This window comes from Martes martes (assembly GCF_963455335.1).
Source record: "Martes martes genome assembly, chromosome: 3".
NCBI classification, from domain to species: domain Eukaryota; kingdom Metazoa; phylum Chordata; class Mammalia; order Carnivora; family Mustelidae; genus Martes; species Martes martes.
The window spans coordinates 193511247-193538770 of NC_137890.1; the positions used below are offsets into that span (position 1 = coordinate 193511247).

General features: G+C 36.6%; 1 protein-coding gene across 4 annotated transcripts in view; it reads right to left on the reverse strand.

The window, feature by feature from the left end:
* Positions 1-27524, reverse strand: part of PMS1 (PMS1 homolog 1, mismatch repair system component) — an 87841-nt gene that overhangs the window by 38604 nt on the left and 21713 nt on the right. For all 4 annotated transcript variants that reach the window (XM_080798578.1, XM_080798580.1, XM_080798579.1 and 1 more), the window contains exons 5-6: positions 24063-24165; positions 17855-18018 (exon numbers count right to left, since the gene is read on the reverse strand). In XM_080798578.1, coding sequence (XP_080654704.1) covers positions 17855-18018; positions 24063-24165 — 267 coding nt within the window. The remainder of the gene's footprint in view (positions 1-17854; positions 18019-24062; positions 24166-27524) is intronic.

The window sequence follows — 27524 nt, forward strand, 5'->3', positions numbered from 1 at the left end:
CAGCTCCCACTGAGGAAATGGCAGGCAGAGCAGGCACTGGGGGAAAAGGGGTAGGAATTGGAAGGGCACACTGAGGAGCTACCAATTGCCCAGGGTTCAGTTCAATGGTCAACTGGTGGTCATATCCTCTTGATTACCCCTGCAACATGAAACTACTTATTTTATTTCCTTTGGCCACATGGCAAGAAATCCACACTCCCATATAAGGTAAACAAGATCCTTTAGAATCTAGACCCAAGCAACTTTCCAGCCTCATTTCCAACTTTCTACACCAGCTTTCTCTGAGCTCTGAGGAGTCTTTGGTTTTGCATGTGGTTTCAAATGCCTGTGCTTAACTAGTCTTTCTCAAAAACCAGTTCTAAGGCTACCTCTTCTGAAAATAATTTTTGAACCTGAGAAGCATTTAATAATTACCTCCATATTAATGTCCCAATCCTGTTTACAGAAAACCCTTCAGATCAGCCTTTCTGACAAGCTCTTTCATCTTGGAACTCTTGAGGCAATCATTACTTCCACCCATATTTAACTTCACTGAACAGGTTAGGTACAAATCAAGCTGCTATTGCTCACAACAATATCTCATTTCAGCTTTTCCTCTTTATTCTCACTGAATAGAATACCTTAACTATTAATTTTGTTTTTCATGAGATTTTTTTTTTCCAAACTTGGTTCATACTTCTAAATGAAGTTACTTCAACCATCTCTTCTGAAATCCAACTTCATCCTCCACACAGTTCTCTAGTTGGTACTCTTTTCAGATCAAGACCAATAATGGATAGAAAATCCAGACAGAAGATTAATAAGGAAATAGAGGGGACGCCTGGGTGGCTCAGTTGGTTAAGCAGCTGCCTTCGGCTCAGGTCATGATCCCAGCGTCCTGGGATCGAGTCCCGCATCGGGCTCCTTGCTCAGCAGGAAGCCTGCTTCTCCCTCTGCCTCTGCCTGCCACTCTGCCTGCCTGTGCTCGTTCGCTCTCTCTCCCTTTCTCTCTCTCTGACAAATAAATAAATAAAATTTTAAAAAAAAAAAAATAAGGAAATAGAGGACTTGAACAACACTACAGACCAAACAGACCTAAAAGACATATACAGAACGATCTACCCAACAGCAGCAGAACACATATTCTTCTCAAACTCACAGATCTTTCTCCAGGATAGACCAAGTGTTAAGACAAAACAAGTCTTAACAAATTTAAGCAGAATGAAACATACCGATTTTTTTCTGACCACAAAGGAATGAAACTAGAAATTAGTAGGAAGCAAAGTGGAAAATTTACAGTATATGAAAATTAAGTAACACACTCTTGATCAACTACTGAATCAAGAAACAAAAAATATTAGAAAATACCTTGAGATAAATGAAAACACAACATACCAAAACTTATGGGACGCAGTAGAAGTAGGACAGTTTATCTACAGTAATAATGCCTACATTAAAAAAGAAAGATGTTAAGCAAACAACCTAACTATATACCTTAAGGAGCTAGAAAAACAACAAATTAAGATTAAAGTTAGTAGAAGGAAGGAAATAAAGATTAGAGCAAAGCAAAGATAAATGAAACAGAAAATAGAAAAACAGGAAAAAAACCCTAAGTCTTGGTTTTTTCAAAAAGAAACAAAATTGACAACACTTTAGCTAGAATAATGAAAAAAAAAACCCAAATAAAATAAAAAATGAAGTGATATTACAGCTAATCCCACAGAAATAAAAAGAATCATGAAAGACTATATGAACAATTATATGCCAAAAAAACAGGATAACTGAAGGCTCAATTCCTAGAAACATACAACCTACCAAAACTCAATCACGAAGAAAGAAAAAATCTAAACAGAATTATAACTAGTACAGAGACTGAATCAATAATCAAAACTCCTTCAACAAAAAATGCCTAGGACCAGATGGCTCACTGGAGAATTCTACCAAACATTTACTTAAGAATTAACACTGATCCTTCCTAAACTCTTCCAAAAAACTGAAAGAAGAAATACTTCAAAACTCATTTTATCAGGCCAGCATTACTGATGAGGGAGCAGGAAACTGGCTGAGGACAAAGCAGAAGCTGGCACCTTGCACCCCCTCTCCACCCGCTCCCCTCCCCTCGGTAATATAGGTGACATTCCTCAGGCACCCCTGACTGCCATAAATGAGAAACAAATAATTAACTTGCAGAGATCACAATCCTGCAAGACAGGAGTCTCCCTTGGTTTACAAATGTCCTTGAGATTTCCAACAAAGAAGTTACCTTATCAACAGCCCAATTTCCAGAGGCACATAACTCAGTCCCTCAAGCCCTAACATCACCCTCCCCTCCATAAAAACTGAAGGAGGCTGAGGTAGAAGGATAAGTAAATAAAGTTAAATTTTTTCTAAACCTAAATCTCACTAACAAGGACGCTTGATAGCAGGAGACTCCCAATTGTCTTTATGTTAGTGCCTCATTAGAGGGAAAACGGCCTTGGCTTGATAGTAACCAGGCCTTCAATATCCCGACAGTCTTCTTTACCCTGACAGCCCTTCTGAACACCCTCTTTGTCCTCACCTACCCAACTCCTGTGTATATAACCAGCCACTCCTCACATCCCCCCGGCAGCAGCTCTTCCTGCCCACAGGTCCTGCCCACGGGTCCCGTCCCCGTGTTTTAATAAACCACCATTTTTCACCAAAGATGTCTCAAGAATTCTTTCTTGGTCATCGGCTCCGGACCTCAGCCCACCGAACCTCACCTAGGTTCTAGAACTTCATCATTACCCTGATACCAAAGCCAGACAAAAACAGTGGGAGGAAAGAAAGCTACAGGCCAAATCCCTGATGCATATTAGATACAAAAATCCTCAACAGAACACTAGACACTCAATGCAACAATGTATTAAACAGATCATAAACCGATGGTTCAACATTTGCATTTCAATTAATGTGATACACCATATTAACAAAATAAAGGATAAAAGTCACATGATTGTCTCAATGGGTACAGAAAAAGCATCTGATGAAACTTAATACCCTTTTATGATTAAAAACTCAATAAACTATGAATAGAAAGAAAATAACATAATAAGAAGCCATCTTTTTGGCTTTTATCTCACTGCAACCATCAAACTCAATGGTAAAAAAACTGTAAAACTTTTTTTTTAAGATCAAGACATGGATGTCTATTCTTGCCACTTCTATGCATCATAAAACTGAAAGTCCTAGCTTAAGCAATTAGGCAAGAGAAAGAAATAAAAGGCATCCAAATCAGAAAGGAAGAAGTAAAACCGTCCCTGTTTGTAGATAACCTGATCATTCATTTGGAAAACCCTGAAGACTCCATCAAAAAACTGTTAGAATTTAGAAATTTAGTAAAGTTGCAGGATACAAAATCAAGATACAAAAAATAGTTTTGTTTCTATACACTAACAATGAGCCATCGGAAAAAAAAAAAGAAAAACAATCCCATTTACAACAGCACCAAAAAACAATAAAATACTTAGCAATAAATTTAACTAAAGAGGTGAAAGACTTGTACACTAAAAACAAGGGAGCACTGATGAAAGAAATCAAAGATGACAAATGGGAAGGTGACCTGTGTTCATAGATCCGAAGATTTAATATTGTTAAGATGCCCAAACAACCCAAAGCAATCCACAAATTCAATGCAATTCCTACCATACACCCTAATGACATTCTTTACAGAAATAGAAAAACACAATTCTAAAACTCATGGACCCACAAAGGACTACAAAAAGCCAAATCAATCCAGAGATAAAGAACAAAACTGGAGGCATCACACCTCCTAGTTTCAAAATACATTACAAACCTACAGTAAACAAAAACAGTATGGTACTGGCATAAAGATATAAAGGCCAATGGAAAAGAATAGAAAGTCCAAAACTAAATCCATGCATACATGGTCAACTGATGCCTGACAATGGTGTCAAGAATACACAATGGCGAAAGGAGAGGCTGCAACTAAGAGCGCTGGGAAAATGATATCCATATACAAAAGAATGAAACTGGACCCTTACCTTACATCGTACACAGACATCAATTTGAAAGGGGTTAAAGATTTCAAAATAAGACCTAAAATTGTAAAACTCCTAAAAGAGAAAATATTCCTGACACTGATCTTGGCAATGATTTCTTTGATATTACACCAAAAGCAAAGGCAACAAAAGAAAAACAGACAAAGGGACTACAACAAACTAAAATGCTTCTGTACAGCTAAGGACACTATCAACAGAATGAAAAGGCAACCCATGGGATGGCAGAAAACAAGTACAAAGCATTCATCTGATGGTTAATTTCAAAGTATACAGGCATTCCTAAAACTCACTATTAGAAACACTATTAGAAACACTAGTAACACAAATAAAAAATGGGCTAAGAGCTTGATAGACATTTCTCCAAAGAAAATACAAATGGCAAACAGGTAAGTGAAAAAAATGCTCAGTTTCACTAATCATCAGGTAAACGCATATCAAAACCACACTGAAGTACCAGCTCGCACTTGTCAGGATGGCTATTATCAAAAAAGGAAAAGACAAATATCGGGGAAGATGTGGAGAAATTGGAATGCAAATACTATAGAAACAGTATGGCAATACCTCAGAATATTCAAAATAGAGCTACCATATAATCTAGCAATCCAATCTCATGCCAGAATATTTATCCAAAGGAACTGAAAGGAGGCTCTGGAAGAGATACTAATATCAGCACTCCCACGTTCACTGCAGCACTATTTACAATAGCCAAGACGTGGGAACAACAAAATGTCCACTAATAGATCAATGGTCAAAGAAACTGTAGTATATACATTTGACAGACTATGATTCGGCCTTAAAAAGAAATTCTCCAATATATGACAACATGGATGAGTCTTAAGGATATCATGCCAAGTGAAATAAGCCAGTCACAGAAAGACAAATACTACATGATTTCATTTATGGGAGGTATTTAAAATTGTTAAATTCAAAGAATCAAAAATTGGAGTGATAGTTATCAAGAGGATGGGGGAGGGGGAAATAGGGAGTTACTAATGAATGGGCATCAAATTTCAGTTAAGAAGAAAGTTCTAGAGATCTGCTGTGTAACATCGCACCACTAGTCAACAATACTGCACTGTACACTCAAAATTTTAAAGCAGCTCTCATGTTAAGTGTTCTCAACAAAATAATGGTTAGAGAGAAAGAAAGAAAGAGAAAAAGACCAAATCCTTGGATTCTGACCTTCCAACACTCCTATCAGCTAGCTCCCTGGTATTCTCCCAACGGTATTTCTCTTCTCATGCATCCTGTATTATTCAGATAGACGTCCCAATAATAACATTATTTTTCCAATTTTGCGCCTGCTTTTAAAAAACAAACAGTAAGTTTTAAGGCTAACAAGTAATATCCAGCCTAGACATGATTAGCTTTTCTTTCTTAGTTGACTAGTTAACAAAACCTCTATGATGAGGTAACAATAACTACAATAACTTCACTTTAAAACTTCCCTTTTTGTTTGACTATATTAGCTTTTTAGAGTGAAATCAAAATTATGTCAGAATAATACACATGAAGGTAACTACATTTTATTAAAAGTGATGTTTATAGCAGCAATGGCCATGGTTGCCAAACTGTGGAAAGAACCAAGATGCCCTTCAACGGACAAATGGATAAGAAAGATGTGGTCCATATACACTATGGAGTATGATGCCTCCATCAGAAAGGACGAATACCCAACTTTTGTAGCAACATGGACGGGACTGGAGGAGATTATGCTGAGTGAAATAAGTCAAGCAGAGAGTCAATTATCCTATGGTTTCACTTACTTGTGGAGCATAACAAATAACATGGAGGACATAGGGAGATGGAGAGGAGAAGGGAGTTGAGGGAAATTGGAAGGGGAGGTGAACCATGAGAGACTATGGACTCTGAAAAATAATCGAGGATTTTGAAGGGGCGGCGGGTGGGAGGTTGGGGGAGCCAGGTGGTGGGTATTAAGGAGGGCACGTATTGCACGGAGCACTGGGTGTGGTGCAAAAACAATGAATTCTGTTACGCTGAAAAGAAATTTAAAAAAAAAAAAAAAGTCAAAGTCATAAAAGTCAAGAAAAGACTGAGGAACTATTCCGGATTGGAGATAATGGAAGAGAAATGTCAAATAAATGCAGCATGCAATTCTGGTTGGGTTCTTTTTCTGCAAAAGATCAGGACAATGCGTGAAACTTAAATGAGATACAAGAGGAGACACTAGTGATATCTCAATGCTAGTTTTATACCTTGGTGATTAGACTTAGTTATTTAGAAAATGACCATTTCTTCAAAAGGTGCAGGGAAAATAAATCCTAACATTTTTAGAGAAAAAAAAAAAAAAAGTGAAAGGGGGCACCTGGGTAGCTCAGTCAGTTAAGTGTCCGCCTTCGTCTTAGGTCATGACAATCCCAGGCTCCTGGGACGGAGCTCTACATCAGGCTCCCCCTGCTCATGGACAGTCTGCTTCTCCCTTTCCCTCTGCCTGCCTGCCTTTTCCCTGCTTGTGCTCTCTGTCAAATAAATAAATAAGATCTTTAAAAAAATAAACAAAACTGCAAGTCAGACGCATCCATCCAGGGATTAAAAAAGGGGTGGTGCCTTACCATTTTCCTAGGCACGTAAATTAAATAAATCAGACATTCTCAAATCTTTTCTATTCATTTTCCATATGCAGTCAGCCAACCAGTCTCATTGATTCTTCCTCGTAATAGCTATCACAGATACCCTTTGCTTCCTATGTCCAATATATTTATCCTAATTGAGGCCCATAGTGCCTGGATTTCTGTTATAGCTTAAAGCTGTAACACTCATTGCTTAAAGCCTCCTATAATTCTTCCCTGCACACTATTGCCAGAGTTAACACCTTGACCAAGTCAGTTCTCTACTCCTGATAGACTATTAAAAAAAAAAAAAAAGCAAATAAGATTCAGCTTAGCAGCAAGACCCTTTATAATCTAGCCTCAAACTTTCTCTATCTTCCTCTACTCCTTTATACAAAATACCTGACTCACCTAAATCGACTTAATTACCTCTAAATGTGCTCTGCACTTACCTGCCTATACCTTTTATGTTCACACTATTTCTCTACCTAGAATGACCATGATCCTTTTATCCACATTAACAAATTCTATAATATATTGGCAAATACTGTAACAGAATACCCCTATGACTCACCTACCCTGGAGAGGGGGGGGTGTCCTAGATGAGATCACTTTTCCAGGTTCTGAGTCTACTCCACTGAATCAATAACACTCACCTTTGCCTAGTGACCAAAGTGAGCTCTCCCCCTTCGGAGACCTTCTAGAAGTATCCAGAAGGAAAAGGAAGTGTCTCAGGTCTAAGAGCCGGTATTTGTTATTATGCCACTTCTCTATTCCAGTTGCTGTCTTTAACCCTTGGTGACCGAATCTGCCAGTATCTTAAGTGCTTAAATACCTATGTTCGCAAGCTAGAAGGCACTAGGGCCGCACATGTGATGGAGCCCTCCTGTCCTCCATGCTCAGAAACCTTGATTACATTCATATACCACATGTTTTTTGAGCACCTGTATAAAAGACTACTGCAGGCTCTAGGAAGACAGCCATGAAACAATAGTAAAACACCTTTACCCTCATGGAAATTATATTCTAGAGAACAGAAAGGCAGTAAATCGAGATAAGTATTATATAACATATTAGACGGCCATGAGTTTTAAGGAGAAAATTAGAGCAGGAAAATGTGTATGGGGTAAGGGAAATGGTTGCAATTTTAGGGTGGCTAAAGAAAGCCTGAGAAGTTTTAAAAGATGAGACTGTGCCACATAAACAGAAAAGTGTTCCAGGCAAAGAAACTATAAATACAAAGGTCCTGGGTTGAAAGTATGACTGGCAAGGTCAAGGAAAAACAAGGAGGCTAGTTCAGTTGAAGCAAAGTAAGTGAAAGAAAGAAATAAAGGAGGTTAGATACGATGATGGGTCTGATCATCTACAACAGGGATAAGCAAACTACAGCGTGAGGGCTGAATTGCCTTTACATTCTTTTTTTTCAGTTTTACTGCCTATGGTCACTTTCATGCTACTTCAGCAGAGCTGAATATTTGTAAAAGACTGTATAGCCCACAAACCCCAAAATATTTATTATATGGCTTTTTTTTTCATAAAGAATGTTCTCTGACCCCAATATAGAATTCACAGGCCCTTTATAAAGGCTTTGACGTTATTGAGATGGAAACTCATTAAAGAGGAGTTGCATGATCTGACTTACATTTTTACAGGGTCACTCAAGCTGTTGGGCTGGAAACAGACTGAAGACAGCAAGGAAGGACATGGGGAGATCCAGTTAGGATGCTATTACAAAAAACCAAGTGAGAGCTGATGGTAGCTTGGAACGTGGTGGTAGTCACAGACACTGTGCAACCTAGTTAGATTCTACATGTGTTTTTTTACATATATTTTGAAGGTAGACCTACAGAATTTACTCTGTGGCAAATGCTAATAAGTAAGACAAGGAGTGAGAAGTGACCACTGGATTTAGCAATTCGGAGGTCAATGGAAACCCTGACAAGAACAGTTTTGGGAGTGACAGAGGAAGCCTGAGAGAGAGTGGGTTCAAGAGAGAATGGGAGGACAGTAACTGGAGACAATGAATAAAGACAACTATTTCAGGAAGTTTGCCCAAGTGAAGGGACTGGCTTTTCCTGGGAACACGGCGAGTAGTACATTCACAGTGATGAAGGGAAGGCGGAATCTATGAGCACAACTGCAGACAGGTGGGTGCTTTGTAGAAGTTCTCTTTTTATTGCTCCAATTTTCTCACTAAAACAGGATGCAGATCAGATGACAGTGAAGACAGAGAAGGTGTTGGCTGTCTGAGGAGAGAAAGGATGAAAGAGCCATTTGGGGCCTCACCATTCGATGCGCGCTTCACAATCCAGCAGCAACCACATCAACTAGAGACTTGTTGGATGCAGAAGCTCAGGTTCTCTCTAACCTACTGATAAGAATCTGCATTCTACCAAGATCCCAAGTAAGCTGCACGCACACTAGTCTGTCTAAAGCACTGATATAGGAGACCAGGAGAGAAAATGCCTGAGAGAAACACAGTGTAACTACCAAGCAGCAATGAATTTAAAGTGGTACTACTTAGGATGGGTGTGTTTTCTTCTATCACATTCAGCTTGGTTCAGGCACCAAGAAGGCAAGAAGATGGCTTTAACCAGGATTCGCTTAGTCAAGCAAGTACAGTTCAGGGAGAGAAAAGCAATGGTAATTATTGACCTGTCATTTAAGAAGAAAACTGAAAACATCAAAGGCAAGAAACAGCTAAAAGATAGTAGGATCAATGGATCACAGGTCCAGCAGAGTCTGAAGACAGCTGGAGGGAGTAAGCTGGAGAGACAGAGGGTGATGGTGAGACAGTGAAACACTTAACACTGAAATCATGGGGGACGTGAAGTTTTGGGCAATGACAAGGTCTATGGTAGAGTCAGTCACTGGAATTTATGGCTAAGGTAACGTGGAGGAAAAAAAAAATCACCGGAGAAAAGGTAAAAGATTTGAGAAGCTAGGAAGGACTGTGTGGATACTGAAATCACCAGAGTGATAATGATCGAGGAATTTAAAGACCTGAAATTTAAATCTGAATGAGATTTTGGGTTGAAGAAAAAAAGGAATGGTCTGGAAGTTGCCATGAGGTAGAACGAGGTGAGGAACAGATGAGAGAAATCAGTTACCATTTGAAAGGGCTGCAGAGGATACAGTGTTCTCAGGAAAAGCCAGATTTCAGAGCAAGAACATCAAAGAAAAGGCTAAGGATACAGGGATTTTACTCATGACTAATCATGAAATGGGGCATTTCAAGACATGGAGATGTGTGAGGCAGAGAGAGAAAGCAATGATATGTATGTATGAGAAAAGGAGTCCAGGGCTCTGGGTGGCTCAGCTGATAAGGCCTCTGCCTTCAGCTCACTCAGGTCCTCATTCCAGAGTTCTGCAATCGAGCCTCATGTTAGGCTCCCTGCTCAGTGGGAGTCTGCTTCTGCCTAGGCCTCTGCGCCCCCACCTCCACTCATCTCTCTGTCTCTCTCCATCAAATACATAATAAAATCTTAAAGAGTCCAGGGTAATAAGGATTGAATTGAGAGATTCAGGCTTCCTGTGTTAACTGACATAAATGAAAATAAAAACATGAGATTAGGTGGTAGTCCCAAAGCACTTTGTAGTTGCAAGCCTGACTTTTAAGGGAACGGGTAGAAAGGTCTTGCCAGGACTGAGAGTTCTGGGAATCCCAACTGATACCTGCAGACAAAAGCATGGAGGAGAGAGGGATGATTTTGTTCTCGCAAGTGAAGATGCCCTAACGGTAACTACCAGTGGACATCTACACCCTATTGCTCTAGGCTCTCACCTGCCTCCTATCAATAAAAACCTAAGAAGAAGTTTTCCTTTTTGTATATTAGATACCTTGCCTCACTCATGGGAATTTTTTCAGAGATTTTGCCGAGCTGCTCTTGTCTTACCACCTGTTTTTAGTACAGAACTGAATCCCAACTACAGAGAGGATTTAAGCGTATTTTCATGAAGCTCTTAGGCCTTAGGAATGTTCTCTGAACATTTTGTGACAGGCAAAGAGACATTTTATCTGTTCAGAGCAAGAGAGAACTTTTATTTAGGGGGTCAAACCTATCTCCACACACTGATCTACCCCAGCCAAGACATTTGTTGAACATCCACACAAAGATACAGATCAAAACACATCCACCACACACAAAGACCAGTGGAACAGAGCAGAGAGCCCAGATATGGACCCACAACTCTATGGTCAAATAATCTTTGACAAAGCAGGAAAAAATATACAGTGGAAAAAAGACAGCTTCTTCAATAAATGGTACTGGGAAAACTGGACAGCTATGTGTGGAAGAATGAAACTCGACCGTTCTCTTACACCATACACAAAGATAAACATGAAATGGAACAAAGACCTCAACATGAGGCAGGAATCTATCAAAATCCTAGAGGAGAACATAGGCAGTAAGCTCTTCGACATCGGCCACAGCAACTTCTTTCGAGATATGTCTCCAAAGGCAAAGGAAACAAAAGTGAAAATGAACTTTTGGGACTTCATCAAGATCAAAAGCTTCTGCACAGTAAAGGAAACAGTCAACAAAACAAAGAGGCAACCCACGGAATGGAAGAAGATACTCACAAATGACATTACAGACAAAGGGCTGATATCCAAGATCTATAAAGAACTCCTCAAACTCAACACACACAAAACAGATAATCACGTCAAAAAACGGGCAGAATCCATAAGCAGACACTTCTCCAAAGAAGATATACAAATGGCTAACAGAGACATGAAAAAATGTTCATCATCATTAGCCATCAGGGAGATTCAAATCAAAATCACACTGAGATACCACCTTACACCAGTTAGAATGGCCAAAATTAGCAAGACAGTAAACAAGTGCTGGAGAGGATGTGGAGAAAGGGGAACACTCTTACACTGTTGGTGGGAATGCAAGTTGGTGCAGCCACTTTGGAAAACAGTGTGGAGATTCCTTAAGAAATTAAAAATAGAGCTACCCTATGACCCTGCAATTGCACTACTGGGTATTCACCCCAGAGATACAGATTTAGTGAAAAGAAGGGCCGTATGTACCCAATGTTCATAGCAGCAACGGCCACAGTCACTAAACTGTGGAAAGAACCCAAGATGCCCTTCAATGGAAGAATGGATAAAGAAGATATGGTCCATATATGGAATGGAATTTATGCTTCCATCAGAAAGGATGAACACCCAACTTTTGTATCAACATGGACGGGACTGAAAGAGATTATGCTGAGTGAAATAAGTCAAGCAGAGAGAGTCAATTATCATATGGTTTCACTTACTTGTGGAGCATAAGGAATAACATGGAGGACATCGGGAAATGGAGAAGAGAAGTGAGTTGGGGGAAATCGGAGGGGGAGACGAACCATGAGAGACTATGGACTCTGAGAAATAAACTGAGGGTTTTGGAGGGGAGGGGTGTGGAGAAGGGGTGACCCTGGTGGTGGGTATGATAAAGGGCACATATTGCATGGAGCACGGGGTGTGGTACATAAACAATGAATCTTGGAACACGGAAAAAAAAATAAAATTAAAAAACAAACATCCCTACATCCACTATGAAGTCTTCCTTGATTATTCAAGCCTGATGTAATCTTTCCCTTCTCTTACTTTTCATAGTATTTATCAGTGTCATTCAATAATCAGCAAGTTTTCATTATTCTTTTCATCTGTTTAAATGTTCATACACTTTCACATCTTCCTCACTTATACTGTAAGCTCCTATAACATAATTATTCCAGAGGCCATCATATAATTATTCCATGGCACCCACTCAAAGCTCTGTATCTAGTAGCTGTGGAAAAGCTATAGTAACGGCGAATGAACGTTACAATAAACTCCAAGAGAGCTGAACTTTAGCTCATTTTATGCTACATTAAACATTTAAGTTATTGGGCAATGCACACAAACTCTTGGGATCACATGAAGAGAAAACAGAAAGAGATTAGAATAAAAAATACTCTACTTGCTAAAAGGTTTGTGACAGAACAAAAAAAGATTTTCAGTGGTCTTTTCCAGACATAAAGATCTAGGAATCAAGGAGGTATAAACTCTTATTATTTTGTGATTTGATATGTGAATCAGCTCTTTAGAACTTTTAGTAATGGAAATGTGAAACTCCAATTTTGTCAGAAAGAAATGGAAGTACTCAAGATACATGTAGACCTCCGCAAAAATCAGAGTGTTAGGGGCACCTGGGTGGCTCAGTTGGTAGAGTATGCAACTCCTCATCTCAGGTTTGTAAGTTTAGCCCCACATTGCCTGTACACATTACTTAAAAAATAAAACCTAAAAAAAAAACAAAGAATTTAGAGTTGAAAAGGGCCTTAGCAATCAACTTTTACAGGCCTAGACTCAGAAAAGCTGGATTTGTGCAGAATTCTCTGGATATTACTGATCAGAAAACTACTGTGTTAAAGTAGAGAAATATATTACAATAAATAGTAAATATATAAGATGCGTTTGATTAGAGGATCTGTAAAGGAATTAATTATATACATAGTTCCATTTAACTAAGTTAATGGAAACAAAACATATTAAATTGAAGGCTCTTAAAGACTATGTCCCTGTCAACCGTTTCCCCCACTGCCCCATCCATGCAGTCTTTATTTATTTCCTGACTAGTTCTAATGAAGACGTGTCATTGACTTACCTGCCAGAAAAAGAAACAGACTAAAACAGTATGCAGCAATACGAGTGAAAATATACTCTGTAAAAATGTAAGACGTCATTGGAGAATCCAAAAGGATGAATCTTCAAAAAAGGATTCATTTCATATAATATGAGGAAGGTCTGAAAGAGGCCAGAGTGTTTGAAACTGGAGCTTTATAAATTTATGTGATTTTTGAGTTTAGCACCATCTACTTCATTTAGCATATTATTCTGAGCTATGCACTGAGTATCAAGGGAAATCTGAGTAAGATACAGCTCTTCTTCCCACAAGAGTCTACTGAGAAGGAGAAACAGGATGCAAATCACTGCCGACAAAGCAAAAATGACATAATAGAAATATGAAAATAATGTTATCGAAGAAAATGAAGAATAACTATGTCATCTTGCTGGGGATGGGGAAGAATTCAGAGATTCCTTCAATAGTATGGATAAACATCAAAATCAGAAATAAACTACAGTAAAATGTGATTTCTATACAACCATCATGTTTTCAATATAATAGTCCACAGAAATTAGGTGAAAAGTAAAAGAAATGAATATAAGAAAGAAGAAAACATGAGAACCATTTAAAAAATTTAGTTATCATTAATTTGCAAGCAGCAAACACAAAACAAAACAAAAACAAAAATCCCAACCAACCAGCCAAATGAGATTGATAATCAGCTTCAAGCTAACCTACCATATTTGAATGGGCCTCTACCTTTGTTCATTAAAACAAAACAAAACAAAACAAAACAAAACAAAATCCACCCAAACTTTCAAGGTTGGAACTGAAAGAATAATTTCATCATAAGAAAAGGACATTTGAACCACACTCCTGAACTGGAATTTCTTGTTGACTATACTGCTTCCATAACCTTGTTTCGGATGTGGGAGGGGGTTAACCCTTTAACATTGGTCCAACTGTGGTCTTTTTCTTGATTCCTCATACGGCACAACTGAAACAAAACTAAGACATTTAACAATATTTGAGGAAAAGGCTAAAAGATGCAAAAAAGAATAAAATGAACAGAGAATTACAGGTTACAATTTTTTTATCTTCAGTTTATAATCTAATAAAGTCCCCCTTTTTAAATTATTCTTGACACCTGCTTCCTCCCCAGTCTTCAGCCACCACCACAAGAGTCTCCCTCCGTCCTAGAGACCCAGAGAACTGTATGTCAAGAGACAGCCACTACACCCACTACCGAATTTTCAAGGCCACTTTGTTGGGTTTCTGTTCTCTAAGGTCCTGCTCCTTCCCAGAGTGACTGATGCCAGAGATATTCAACTTTTCGAAGCTGTGTCATCATTCTTCCAGACCTCAAAAATAAACAAACTGATCCCAATAAGCTTAACACTCATGTGACATGGAGGTGGGGTAGGTAGGTGGGAAGTCACTCCTTAAATTACAGTAAAAACCCTGCATCAGTGACAAGCCAATTCAGCTTTTGTAATACAGTGGGCTTCTAATTATCAAAACAAAATTCAACTCAAAACAATTTTTAAAACCACGAACAGTATTTTAGCCAGAAGAAAATATTCACAAAAATCGACAAGCATGAAGTATGAAAGTACCCCTTATTTGAAATCACCATTTACATAATCTTCTCAATTAGCTGTCTACAAAATTATTCATGCACATATGAAAGAGCTAAAATACTAGTTTCAGACATTATCACACTGAGGAAAACTTTTAATTCTAGGAAATAGCTACTTTATAAATGAAAATATACACAGCAGGACCTCGGAGGAATTCAGTTATTACAACAAAAGCTGAATACTATAGTGCTTTTTAAGGAATGGCTCCAGCAATTTCTCCAAATAATATCTACTTTAAATAAAGTCACTGAATCCACTTGTAAATTATTTCCCTTTAGCTGTCTCATTATTCAATATGCTTTCAAGGAACATGGTGATGAAAGAAGAAAAATACCTCTTTCTAACATAACCATACTGGCAAGAACATCAACATTATCAGTATTCAAAGAATGTCTTGGCAGGTTAAACCTTCATAAAAAGAAGGAACACTATCTAATCCAAGATGTCAAAATAGCAATAGTACTTCTCATATTATGTACAATATGATTGTTTGTTTCTAAAGAAGAAAAAGACTTCAAAAAAAGATGGCAATATTGCCATGTGTAAATATTAGGCAAAAGCAAAAATTTTTCAGAAAAGCACATAAAGAATGATAAACATGTTTAAAAGAAAAAGGCTAAGAGCAGAGTAGGACTCAATGTTCAAAGAGATTTACGACATGAGCCACTGCTATTCTGGGAGGTTTAACAATATATTTCAACATCTGAGGTAGAACAGTACTATTAAGAAACAAAAGTGGAACAATAATTAGTACTAAGAGAAAAGAGCTTGAAGACAGGTAGCTTATTCTAATTCAGTCCTTGATTTCCTTGTGTAATAATAGCTAACACTTAATTGCACATTAAGACTTTTTATAATCTTACATTATTTTTACTGTATAATATTCTCAGCATACTCTTCAGGATTTGAATTGCATCTGAAATTACTGAAGGATATGAAAGGACTTGTGTTTGTTCATTATCAGTTCAGATGCACTGTCCTCCAAAAATAATAAAATGCAGCATTTCATAAAATACTACTTTCCATTCTCAAAAGCTAATGCATGCACTGATGATCTTAGAGTGGTTGGGAAAATATATATAAACTTATTCAAAACTTAGAAAATATGCATTTGACTTTTAAGTACTCACTTCCATTACATGAAGCAGAAATCTTGGTTTAATCTACTATTATTTTCTCATACTCAAAACTTTCCTCTTTACAATTGCTTTTCTTTTAAAAATATGTAGTTCCTATCATCATATTTTATGCTTTTCCATATGTTTTCCCTTCCTGATTCGTCTGTCCTTGATCTTTTTTTAACTTGGGTACATTTAACTTTTGATTGCTAACTGTCCTTTGGATCAAGAGGTCAGGGGTTATTTATACTAGCAGGATGAGCCTCCATCTATCAACATCCTGAGGAATCACAGCACAGTAGAGCTGGAAGAGATCTCAAGGTATCATGTGGTTGAGCTCTACAGCACCAGGAACAGGTGGCTGACTAATCTTAACGTTCTTCTTTCTTTTTTGTTTTTTTTTCAGGATGATCAGAGATTTTGATCATAAATATTCTATCACAGCTTGGTTTAATACAGAATCATCTCAATAACAAGTAAACACAGACTAGAAAGAAAACTGGATGAAAAAGGGTTCTGACCTATTAATTGCTATTAAAATATAGAACAATTTCTTTGATTACTCTGAGTGTCAGGTTCCTCATACAAATAAGAGATAATGCTGTCTAACTTACAAAGTTATTATGAGTGTTCTGAAACCTGGAACAGAATTATATAAATGCAATATAGTTTTAAAATGGGAAAACAAGACAGTAGAGTGCAAAGAGCCTGCACTCTTTAGGCATGTTAAGTTTCAAATCCCATTTCAACAATTTGATAGCTGTGCAATATAAAGTTTTTAACCTCTCTGAGTTCAGTTTAGAGGACAACGTAAGTTAATATGTCTACCTCACTTAGTTGTTGCTATGGATTACAGGAGTTTAATGGACTTAGGATATGATGTAGCATTGCACAGGCCCTCAATAAATGTTAACTCTCAACTCCCCTTGAGGTTTCCGTAATTCTGCTGTGTGGTCCTGCTCTCCTTCCATTAACTATTTCAAGTGCACATGTGGAACTTTATGAAAAACAAAATAATCACAAAATACATAAACTTTTCTTCCCACCAAGACTCATCAAGCAACAAGAGTTTCTTAGTCAGCCTTGCTTTGAAAAATGGAAAGAAATGAGATAGAGCTTCCTTAAAAAAACAAACAAACAAACAAAAAATCTCCTCCAAAGAAAAAACTGTAACAGAAGGTGAAAATAGCACTACATTGTGAACTCCTAAAGGAAAACATGTCTTACTCATCTTTATAAAACATTTCTTGGGGGTGCCTGGGTGGCTCAGTTGGTTGGACAACTGCCTTCGGCTCAGGTCATGGTCCTGGAGTCCCGGGATTGAGTCCCGCATAGGGCTCCCTGCTCAGCGCTGAGTCTGCTTCTCCCTCTGACCCTCCCTGCTCTCACGCCCTCTCTCTCTGTCTCTCAAGTAAATAAATAAAATCTTAAAAACAACAACAACAACAACAACAACAACTTCTTGGATGTTTCCTGGCAGAATCACTAATTTCAGTAATTACGAAATGAAAGGTTCAATCAGATTTCATTTAGATATCAGATAAGAAAGTAAAGACGCTCTTTATAAAGATAAAACTAAAGAAATGTGGACAAATTTTTTGCAAGAAGACTTTACACATCTGATTTAGATAAAATACACTGTACCTTTATAATAATATCACGTACCAAAAAATCTTACAGAAGCATAATAATGGGGACACCTGGGTGGCTCAGTCAGTTAAGCGTCTGCCTTTGGCTCAGGTCATAATCCCAGAGTCTTGGGATCAAGGCCCACATTGGGCTCCTTGCTCAACGGGGACCTGTTTCTCCCTCTGCCTGCCACTCCCCCTGCTTGCTCAGTCTCTCTTTCTCTCGCTGACAAATAAGTAAATAAAATCTTTTAAAAAGCATAATAATGCTTACCTTGTTATGTATAAAAACAATCCTTAAGTCAGGCTTAAGTAAACCATAGCTTATGAGGAGATCCTGGACCTTTTTTATTTCATCCTTACATTTTTTAGCAGTTGAGTAGAACTGCTTTCTTACAGGGAGATTCTTAAACAATCTTAAAGCAGTTACAGTTGTACCTGTTGGCAGACAAGAGAAAAGCACATTTAGATGTGAAAAGAACTTCACAGATCTTCCAATCCATATATACCAGTATTTAACCCCTTCTAGCACTTGTGTCTATTCTCTCTTTTTTAGGTCTCATAAAGCATTTGTTGTTTTTGCAAGAAAACATTTCTGAAACTGTTGTTTATTCCTGCAATCAACACATGAATTACCAATTAATACACAAAACTTCCTATCCAAATCTGGGGAGGCCATTAATTATAAGCCACAGCTGGTTTTCAGAGATGTCAAAATTTGACAAAACATGCACCTTAGAATTGACTAAAATATATTATCTGAGACCTACAGTATTCAAGTTACATAATAAAAGCTTATTCGATATCATCACGTGGATGTCCCAAAGCCACCTCAAACCAGCCACACCCAGACCTGAACTCATTATTTTCCTCCTTGAGTCTGATACTTATACCTATTCTCTTTCTCATATAACATGGACATCCAACAGTTTCCAAGACATATACTCTAGCTTTAACTGATTCTCCCCTCTACCTCTTACTACATAAGTCTTCTAAGCCTATCTATTCTATCCTAAAAATCTCTCTCAAATCTATGTAAAGTCCCTTTCCTTCCTTCAAAACTTAGTTCAAGACGACATGTCTTATAATAAAATATAATTTATGGTATTATAATGTTCTACTGGTTAATTTTATAAGTAACATAATATTCATCCTCTACCTAAAGTTTCAGTGGCTCACTGTTGGCTATAGAAAAGGTATAAACTTTTACTTTCAGTTCTAGAAATTTCACTTGGTTCTTTTTTAGAGTTCCATTTCTCTGCTGAAATTTTCTACCTTTTTACTAACTTTGTCCATCTTTTCCTCTAAATTCCTTAAAAGTTGTTTTTTTGTTTGTTTGTTTGTTTGTTTTAAAAGATTTTATTTATTTATTTGACAGACAGAGATCACAAGTAGGGTGAGAGGCAGGCAGAGAGAGAGGGGGAAGCAGGTTCCCTGCTGAGCAGAGAACCCGATGCGGGGCTCAATCCCAGGACCCTGAGATCATGACCTGAGCCGAAGGCAGAGGCTTTAACCCACTGAGCCACCCAGGCGCCGCAACACAGTTGTTTTAAGTTCTTATCTGCTAATTCATACATCTAGGTCATGTTTGTGTTTGCTTATATTAACTATTTTTTTCTCTTGATTATAGATCCCATTTTATGTTCCTCAATATTTTTGTTTTTGCCAGATATTGCATACAAAAATAAATACTGAAGTAGATAATATTTTCCCCCAGAGAAGGCACTTCATTTCCTCTGTCAAGCAGCTAGAGTGACGAGAGGATCTCTTCAATATAATTAGGAATGTATCTGGGTTGGAGCTGAGCTGTCCCTTTATTTAGCTCCAGTTCACTTCCAGTTTCAAATGTCGTTAAGGATGGAATTAGGTCTTCTCCTCCAGCAAGGCTCTGGGATCTAAGCACTGTAAGACTTTAAGATCTTTGTCGATCTCAGTCCCCATTTTCTTTATCACTGCCTACCCAGGGAAAGTCCTGATGAGATGTGGCATCCAGGGTGAACCAGCTGTATTTGAGGATCCCATCCTCCAATCTGTCATGTCAGTTCACATGTGGCTGGTAAAAATCAGCTGGTTTCTTCTAGGTCCGTAAAAGATCCCTTATCCACAACAGAGAGCACCTATGCCTCCAGATTCAGTTAATGCTCCCATGGATGCAAGTAGCCACTAGTCTCTTCTTGTCTAGGAAGGGGTATCTTTCTCTTGAACTTAGTTCATTTAACTTCTTTCCCCACTCCCCCAAGTTTTCATTTAAATTCCAGTTAGTTAACATACAGTGTAATATTAGTTTCAGGTGTAAGCTTTAGTGATTCATCACTTACATAGGAAACCCAGTGCTTATCACAACACATTCCCTCTTTAAAGATTTTATTTATTTATTTGACAGAGGGAGAGAGAGCATGAGAAGGGAGAAGCAGACTCCCTAAGGAGCTGGGAGCCTGATCTGGGACTCGATCCCAGAACTCCAAGATCATGACCTGAGCTGAAGGCAGTGGCTTAACCAATTGAGCCACCCAGGCATCCCCACATTCCCTCTTTAATAGCCATCACGTATTTAACCCAACCCCATACCCACCTCCCTTCCAACAACCCTCAGTTTGTTTTGTACAGTTAAGAATCTGTTTTATGGTTTGCTTCTCTCTTTTTTCCCCTCTATGTTCATCTGTTTTGTTTCTTAGATTTTACATATGACTGAAATCATATGGTATTTGTCTATTTTATGGCATAGTTCTTCAGTGGATTTTTAAAAAAATATAGGTTTTTAAAGGTATGTGCTCTTTTCCTTCATCATTCCTCTCTTGCTGCAAGGCTGAACTCCCAGCCCTTCTCACCTACCATCTTCAAACTCAAATGATAACTTCTCTGAAAAACTCCATAACCTTCCTCTAGGCAACTGGTGGCTTCTATTTACTGTCACTACTTTTCTAGTCATCTCTGTTCCCTTCTATTTTGTGAGTTCCTTTAACTCATCTGTGTTCTCCACGAGCTGTGACAGATGCAATGGCATATATTGTAGCTGTGGACAGATGGTGAGAAGAAAGGCAGACAAAAATCAATAAAGTCAAATATAAATGTATTTTTGAAAAGAAAAGATATCTGTTGTTTTTTAAATTTGTAATACATGAAAGATCACACTCTAATTAATACATATGTTGATAAATTATTGCTTCAGCAGATAAAAATGCTCTCTTAGAGCAAATTAAGAATTATCAATAAGCCAAGATTGTATGTTTGGGTAAAACCTTAATGATGGAAAACTTTGCTGATTCTAAATGAAATGTGTACCCTTAAGAAAAGGACCAAGTAATACTGGCCAATAGGGAGGAGGTCCTAGTATACTATCATATTTTACAAGAGAACTGCTCACCTCTCTAACTTTAGCACATTCTACAAACACCAGAATTAAATTGCAGTCCTATAGTATGGCTCCCTGTTATATTTTTACATGACCCTATGTTATGCCATTTATAAAGGCAGCTATTTATATTCCTAATGCAAAGATGTATGCTTGCTTGAATATATGAAACCTTTCTTAAACTGGTTAATGACAAAGTTTCATTCTCCAGATGAAAAAAATCTTTCAATAATGCACAATCATACCTAGCAGGGATTTACAAAGAACACGATGCTCTCCTCTAATAACAGGGTAAGGAAACGAACTACCCTGATTACTTTAAATATACTACTTTTGATATCTGAGAAATTCCTAAGGCAGAAGTACTAGGAGGTGTTAAAAGAACTTGTCCAGGAGGGTAAATCAATTTAGAAAGCTTATACTGATTAGGGTAAAGAAAACAGAAGTGATGACAGAAAAAAGATAGGATTAAAACAAGTAATTTAATAAGTTATTGGTAAAAATGATTTAAAAGCTGGGGACTTATTTTTACATTTGTTAATTTTTAAAATGTCTTAAAATGAAGTGACCAGAAGGGTAATTTAAAATGACATAAAATTAAGCACACATATCATTTTAAATGGCTAAATTAATCCATAAAACAAATACCTACACCCAAAAAACCCAGAACTGGAATCTCCAGTCAACTATTTTTAAACACTTTAAATGTGTTTTTTTAAAGGGTAACAAATTTTCCAATGCCTAAAAAAGATTTTGCTGTAAGCTGTCCCTGCATCTACAGTTAGGTTGTCTACAGGTATCATTATCTGATCTATCAGACGACATGAGGAGTAACTGCTAAGCAAGGATGTTCACACCACTGCAGAAATTAATCTACAAGAACCCTAAATGCACAGCTATTAATTAAGATGGTTGTACTGTAGTTTTATCTTACATAGAAAATATTTAAATGGAAGTTGAATGACAGCTGGTGGTGAAATGTGAGTCTGTGATTCAACCACTCAAAAACTATCAGCACTGGGCAATATAAATGTAAAAGGCTTTTAAAAGTATTTGCATATTTCTATAAAATGTCCATCTACAGCAATTTGAAACTAAGAGCTTGATTCTTTATTGCTTTCCTAGCCGGCCAACTGTAATTAGGAGATAAAAATGAATGATGAAAGGCAATTACTAGTTTCAAGTATAGTTTCTTAAGAGGAATATGCAAAAGAAAGTAAGGCTCATTTATTGACCGCAGAAATTCTTTAATATGCATACTTAGTCTCAGTGAAAGTAGAAGACTAGGTCAGCAAAAAAAGAAAAATCAATCAGCAAATGGGCAAAGATCAGAGAGACTCCATATTTAATATTGCTATTTCATATTTCCCATGGAGATGAACATAGGAAAGTATGAGAAGAATGAGTGATACAGAGCAACAGGCCATCCAGATTAGACTGGCTACTACTAAGATAAAAATAAATACATTTAAGTTTTAAAATGTGACTAGATTACTTCAAAGTACCCTACTGAACAGCCACACAAAAATCTCCTAATGGTTTCTTAATCTGAACTCCTAAAAATTGGGAGTCAGAGCATTTCTAGAACTAGACCATACAAAAAAAAAAAAAAAAAAAGCCTTTTCTTTCCTAACTTTCAGTACATAAAAAGAATCGCTATTATTTTTAGTTAAAATATGTACAATATTATTATACATCAAATTAAACACTACTAGACTTGAGCTAATTTTAATTAACTGAATAAATGAGAAAAAAGTATTTTTTAGAGTTCCTACTAATTCTTTCCTTTTATAAAAATATAAAAAATAAAAATATAAATAATAAAAAATATAAAAAATAAAAAAAATATAAAAATACTACTCTTAATAAGCAAGAATAATCAGTAACTAATTTGAAGATTTATAAAATAATAGAAAAAGTGAATTTGGCATCAGTATTAAGATATAAGAAAAAATATATATGTTTAAGATTTTATTTATTTATTTGAGAGAGAGAGAAAGCATGAGTGGGGGGAAGGGGCAGAGGGAGAGGGAGAAGCAGGCTCCCTGCTGAGCAAGGATCCCAATGCAGGCTCCATCATAGGACCCCAAGATCATGACCTGAGCTGAAGGCAGATGCTTAACCAACTTAACCACCCAGGCACCCCACAAGACAATATTTTTCAATGAATAAAGATTGTAATTATTAAAAAAATAAATCCAATAATATTAAAATTGAAAGAAAAAACTACAGAAAAAATAATGAACTTTATTAGATACAAGGGACACAAAATTAAAAAATAAATTTATGATACAAATTGGAAGGGCAAACAGCAATTAAAAAACAGAAGTCCCTTTCAGATCAAATAATTCTTTTGAACATGATTTTAAAGAGGTCATATCTTCAGCATTTCCTCAACTTTAAACATTCCATTACCAGAAGTTAGCAATATGAAAAAAATTAAGGGAGATACAAGAAACTTAAACCTGAAGAGATTTTCTTTTTCCTTATAAGTAAATGGTAGAAGAACTTAAAAACATAAGATGTCGATTAAAATGTAATAAAATTACATAAGTGTATGAAACACTAAAGAAATATATTACAAATAGCAACAATAACTAATACATTTATTTTCTTCCAATAATACAGAAAAAGGAAGTAGGTATTAGATGAAACAACATTAGCAATGGGTGGACAATTGTTGAAATTGAGCGATGGGTACACTATTCTATTTACTTGCACATACATATGAAGTTTTCCATAAATAAATATATTTTTATTATTTAATCATAGCATCTTGATGGTATGGTTTATTACCATGATTACCAAATCAATAATGTTTTAGGCATTTCAATAAGCTATCGTTCTTCACATATAAAGAAAACACTAGTGATGCAACAATAGTAAAACTGTTCTTACAGTTTTACAGAAGGGTGACTAATCCATATTTTGTCCTAAGGCTTTTACACAGTTCCTTTTGAGAACAATTCTAAGTATTTAAGAAATGGTGACTAAAGAAAGGGTTGAATATTCACTTGGAAGTAAAGGAGCCTGTATCAAGACCAAACCTGAAGCAGCACATTTGAATTTAAGGGATAACAATGTTTTAAAAAAAGACAAGAAAGGCAAAGATACAAAGCTACTCTCCTACCTTGACCAAGATGTGAAGGTTTTTGAGAAATTATGTGGCCGCTGCCATCTAAAACATACTGGGTGCTAAAATTATCAGAAGCTGTCCTTGTAGTAATTAAAACCTGGAATATAAAAAAAACACTAATAAAATTATTATTTTAGATACTGCAGTGGACTCATTATCAAATCAGATTTAAAATAACTATAAATTTACTTAAAATTGAAAAAAGTTTTATACTTGCTAATCTATTATGACCACTTCTCTTGTAATATTCTCTTAGAGTTATATTAATAATAGGCTAACATTTTTTGGGGGGGCAAATCACTGATCTTTGAGTATTTAACTTTAATTAAAATACTCATACATAAATCAGTATATCTGAAATGGCTATTTGTGTTATATAACTCACATCTGTAAAACCAATATTTTGATTGCATTAGGAAAACTTACTTTTTAAAAGACAATTCCCATAAATTTGTTGGTAATGTGAAAAATCCTTTTGTAAAATGATAATTCCCTTCCCTTTTATATTCTGTATAAAACTACACTCCTTTTAAGCTAAAGGTTCAAAGAATAAAAAAATATAAATCATACACATATATTTATGCACAATTTTTTTTTAAAAACAAACTTAGAACTATTTAAAGGTAAATTTTCTATTAATTGAAAAATACTTTGGCATTAAGGCATGTATGTATAAGAAAGGATTTTACTGACCATGAATATATTTTCTAAGATGTTAGGGACAGAAATAAAAATTTAAGAGTATCTGCATTCAGGGTGCCTGGGTGGCTCAGCTGGTTAAGCCTCTGTCTTTAGCTGATTTCTAGACCAGCGACAGGCTTCCTCATCAGCTGGGAGTCTGGCCATTCCTCTCCCTCAGCCCCCCACCCAAGCCCGCTTGTGCTCTTTCTTCATCTCTCTCTCTCAAATAAATAAATCTATTAAAAAAAAAAAAAGTCTGCATTCTTCTGATTACCTATTTTTTGAGATGAGTGGGAGAGTCTAACAATAGTGAACCTTCCAGTATCAGAAAATACCATAGGTGGAGAGTGGGGATATCCTAGGAAAGCACAGTGGATTCAGAAATGGGTGGCCTCTTCACATATTTTGTGAGCAATGATAACGCAAACCTGGAGCAATCTTTCTTAGCCATTCTTGGACTCAGCACAGCCGACTGTGTAAATTAGGAAGAAGCCATAAAGATCCAGCTCCACTGCTGGAACTCACCTAGATCCAGTTGGATCTACACTGGATTTGATGGTTCTACCTCTCTGTTCTAACCATGCACTAACTTACAGTAGGCCATATGGCTACAGAACACATGGGTACCATGCAGGAAATAGCAGTCACCCCCAAAATGGCTTCTCTAGCTCATAATACTAGTAGAATCTATTATATTCTCTCTAGGGGTAATGTCCATCAAATCCTTACCGGGGGCATTGCCTCAAGCTGCCATTTCCATAATAACTGTTCCTCAAAAAAGCTGCACCTAACATAAAGTTGTGAGCGTCTATATAATCTTAAGTGATTTTTCTACTTCTTCCAAAAATATATTCCATAGTTCAAAAGTTGTATAATTTTTAAAGTTTTCCTGATAACTGACCTTCATCTTCCCTGCTCCATCCCAATTCTATTCTATCCAGTCATGATTTTTTCTAACAAAGTTTAAAACAAAGAGTACAAAAAATTTCTTTTCTGTCTCTAATTTAACTACTTTATGATTGTCCCTTTAAATTTAATTCTAAATTTAACCAACCACTTCTCAAAAATGCTAAGGTCAACTAAATTCTACTTCTATTCTCCAAAGAGCTAGCCACCTAGCCTGAAGTTGGAGTCATTGAGCAAAATTAGCCCTGAACTCTGAGTTCTAGTACTAACTATGCCAGCAGCTTGGTTAGATGGCCTTGAATAAATGATTACTCTACCATCTTTAAGGGGAGGGCAATGATAAGATGAAGATGATGCTACTTTACAAGGTTACATGGGTATTTGTTCTGACTACTTTCAAAGCATTTCATAGTTACTAACTTGTTCATCCTTTAAACATATTAGTTAACAGTAAATACACTCCAGCCTAGATGAATAAACTGATAGGCTAAAAATCAAAACAGGACCTTATTGGTCCCATTGTAATAGTTGCATTAAAGTAAAAAAAAAAAAAACACAAAAAAACCAGAATACAGTATTATTTTCCAATGTTAAATTCTTTTAAAATTAGAATGTGTTGGGTACTTTGAAAATTTATTTCAATAGGAAATGCTTTGCAATTCACTGTGAAAGACAGTGAAGGATAACACATAAGCATGTTTCACAAATTCATGAAATACAATGTGTTCCTCAGAGGAAGGAATTGTATTTCAAGAGTTCATTTCATCATATGACCCTGTGTCCTGGGCAGGAAACCTTTTTTTGGACTAGGCACAAGCTTAGAATGTGTTTGCTCTGCAGGAGCTAACAAATTTGAACCCGTAGTAACTCTACCATCGGATGCATCTCTAACATTATAAATTATTACTTGTGCTTCTTACTAGAGACATTAATGAACTGTGGCAGAATGAATCTAGTGGTATCAAGAGAAGAACTAAATAAATTTATTTTAAGAATTTTTAAAAGTTTATTTTAAAGTTCTCAGAGAACCTTATGGGTTATATTAGCTATCAGTTATTAAAAACTGACTTTTCGGTCCAATTATTGAGTTTTAAGAGAACTACAATACTAATGAAAAGTTAAATTACATAAAAGCATTTAAACTTTAAATAAGCATAACGTTTCTCAATATTTTAGATAAAACTAAAATTTAAAACTTAGGATATGTCCTCTTAATTCATGCAAAAACAAACAAACAAAAAACCTCTCTTGGCAAAAATTCATTTGAGATAATTTTGTTAAAATTTTGTTTTGTTTTTTTCTGACTTTTGGATGAATACTTTGACACAGAAACAGGAGTCTGAAAATTAAGGCAAATGGTCTTCATGATTCAGGAGAAATATCAGCTTTGCCTGGATCACTGAAATGTCTTTTCCTTTCTGGGTGTGAATATGCCCACCTGTGCAGAGTTGTACACTAATATAAGAGCTCTGACGTCAGAACTCCTCCGGGATAATTCACTCTGGGAGACTAACAGGGAAATCTTGGCTCTGACTTCTCTCCTTTCAAAAGGGTTCCATTACCTGTGAGGAGGCTGCACTTAGAAAGGAGGATACCCCGCTGCTTCAAAAATTCCTTAGAAACCAGGATACCCCACTGGTTTAAGAATTCCTGTGTCTATTCTAATTAAAATTCTATCACCATGGCTTTAAAGAACACAGGATGTATCCTACAGTATGGAACAGGAGGGAGGAAATCATCAAAATGATTCTGGGGCTTCCTCCTATCTTTTACAGCTATGGGGGCCCACAATTAAGGAAGTCCCAACTTTCATATTCAAAAGAGAATCATATAGCTTCCGATTTTGCCCCCTTTAAGCCATGAGGTTTA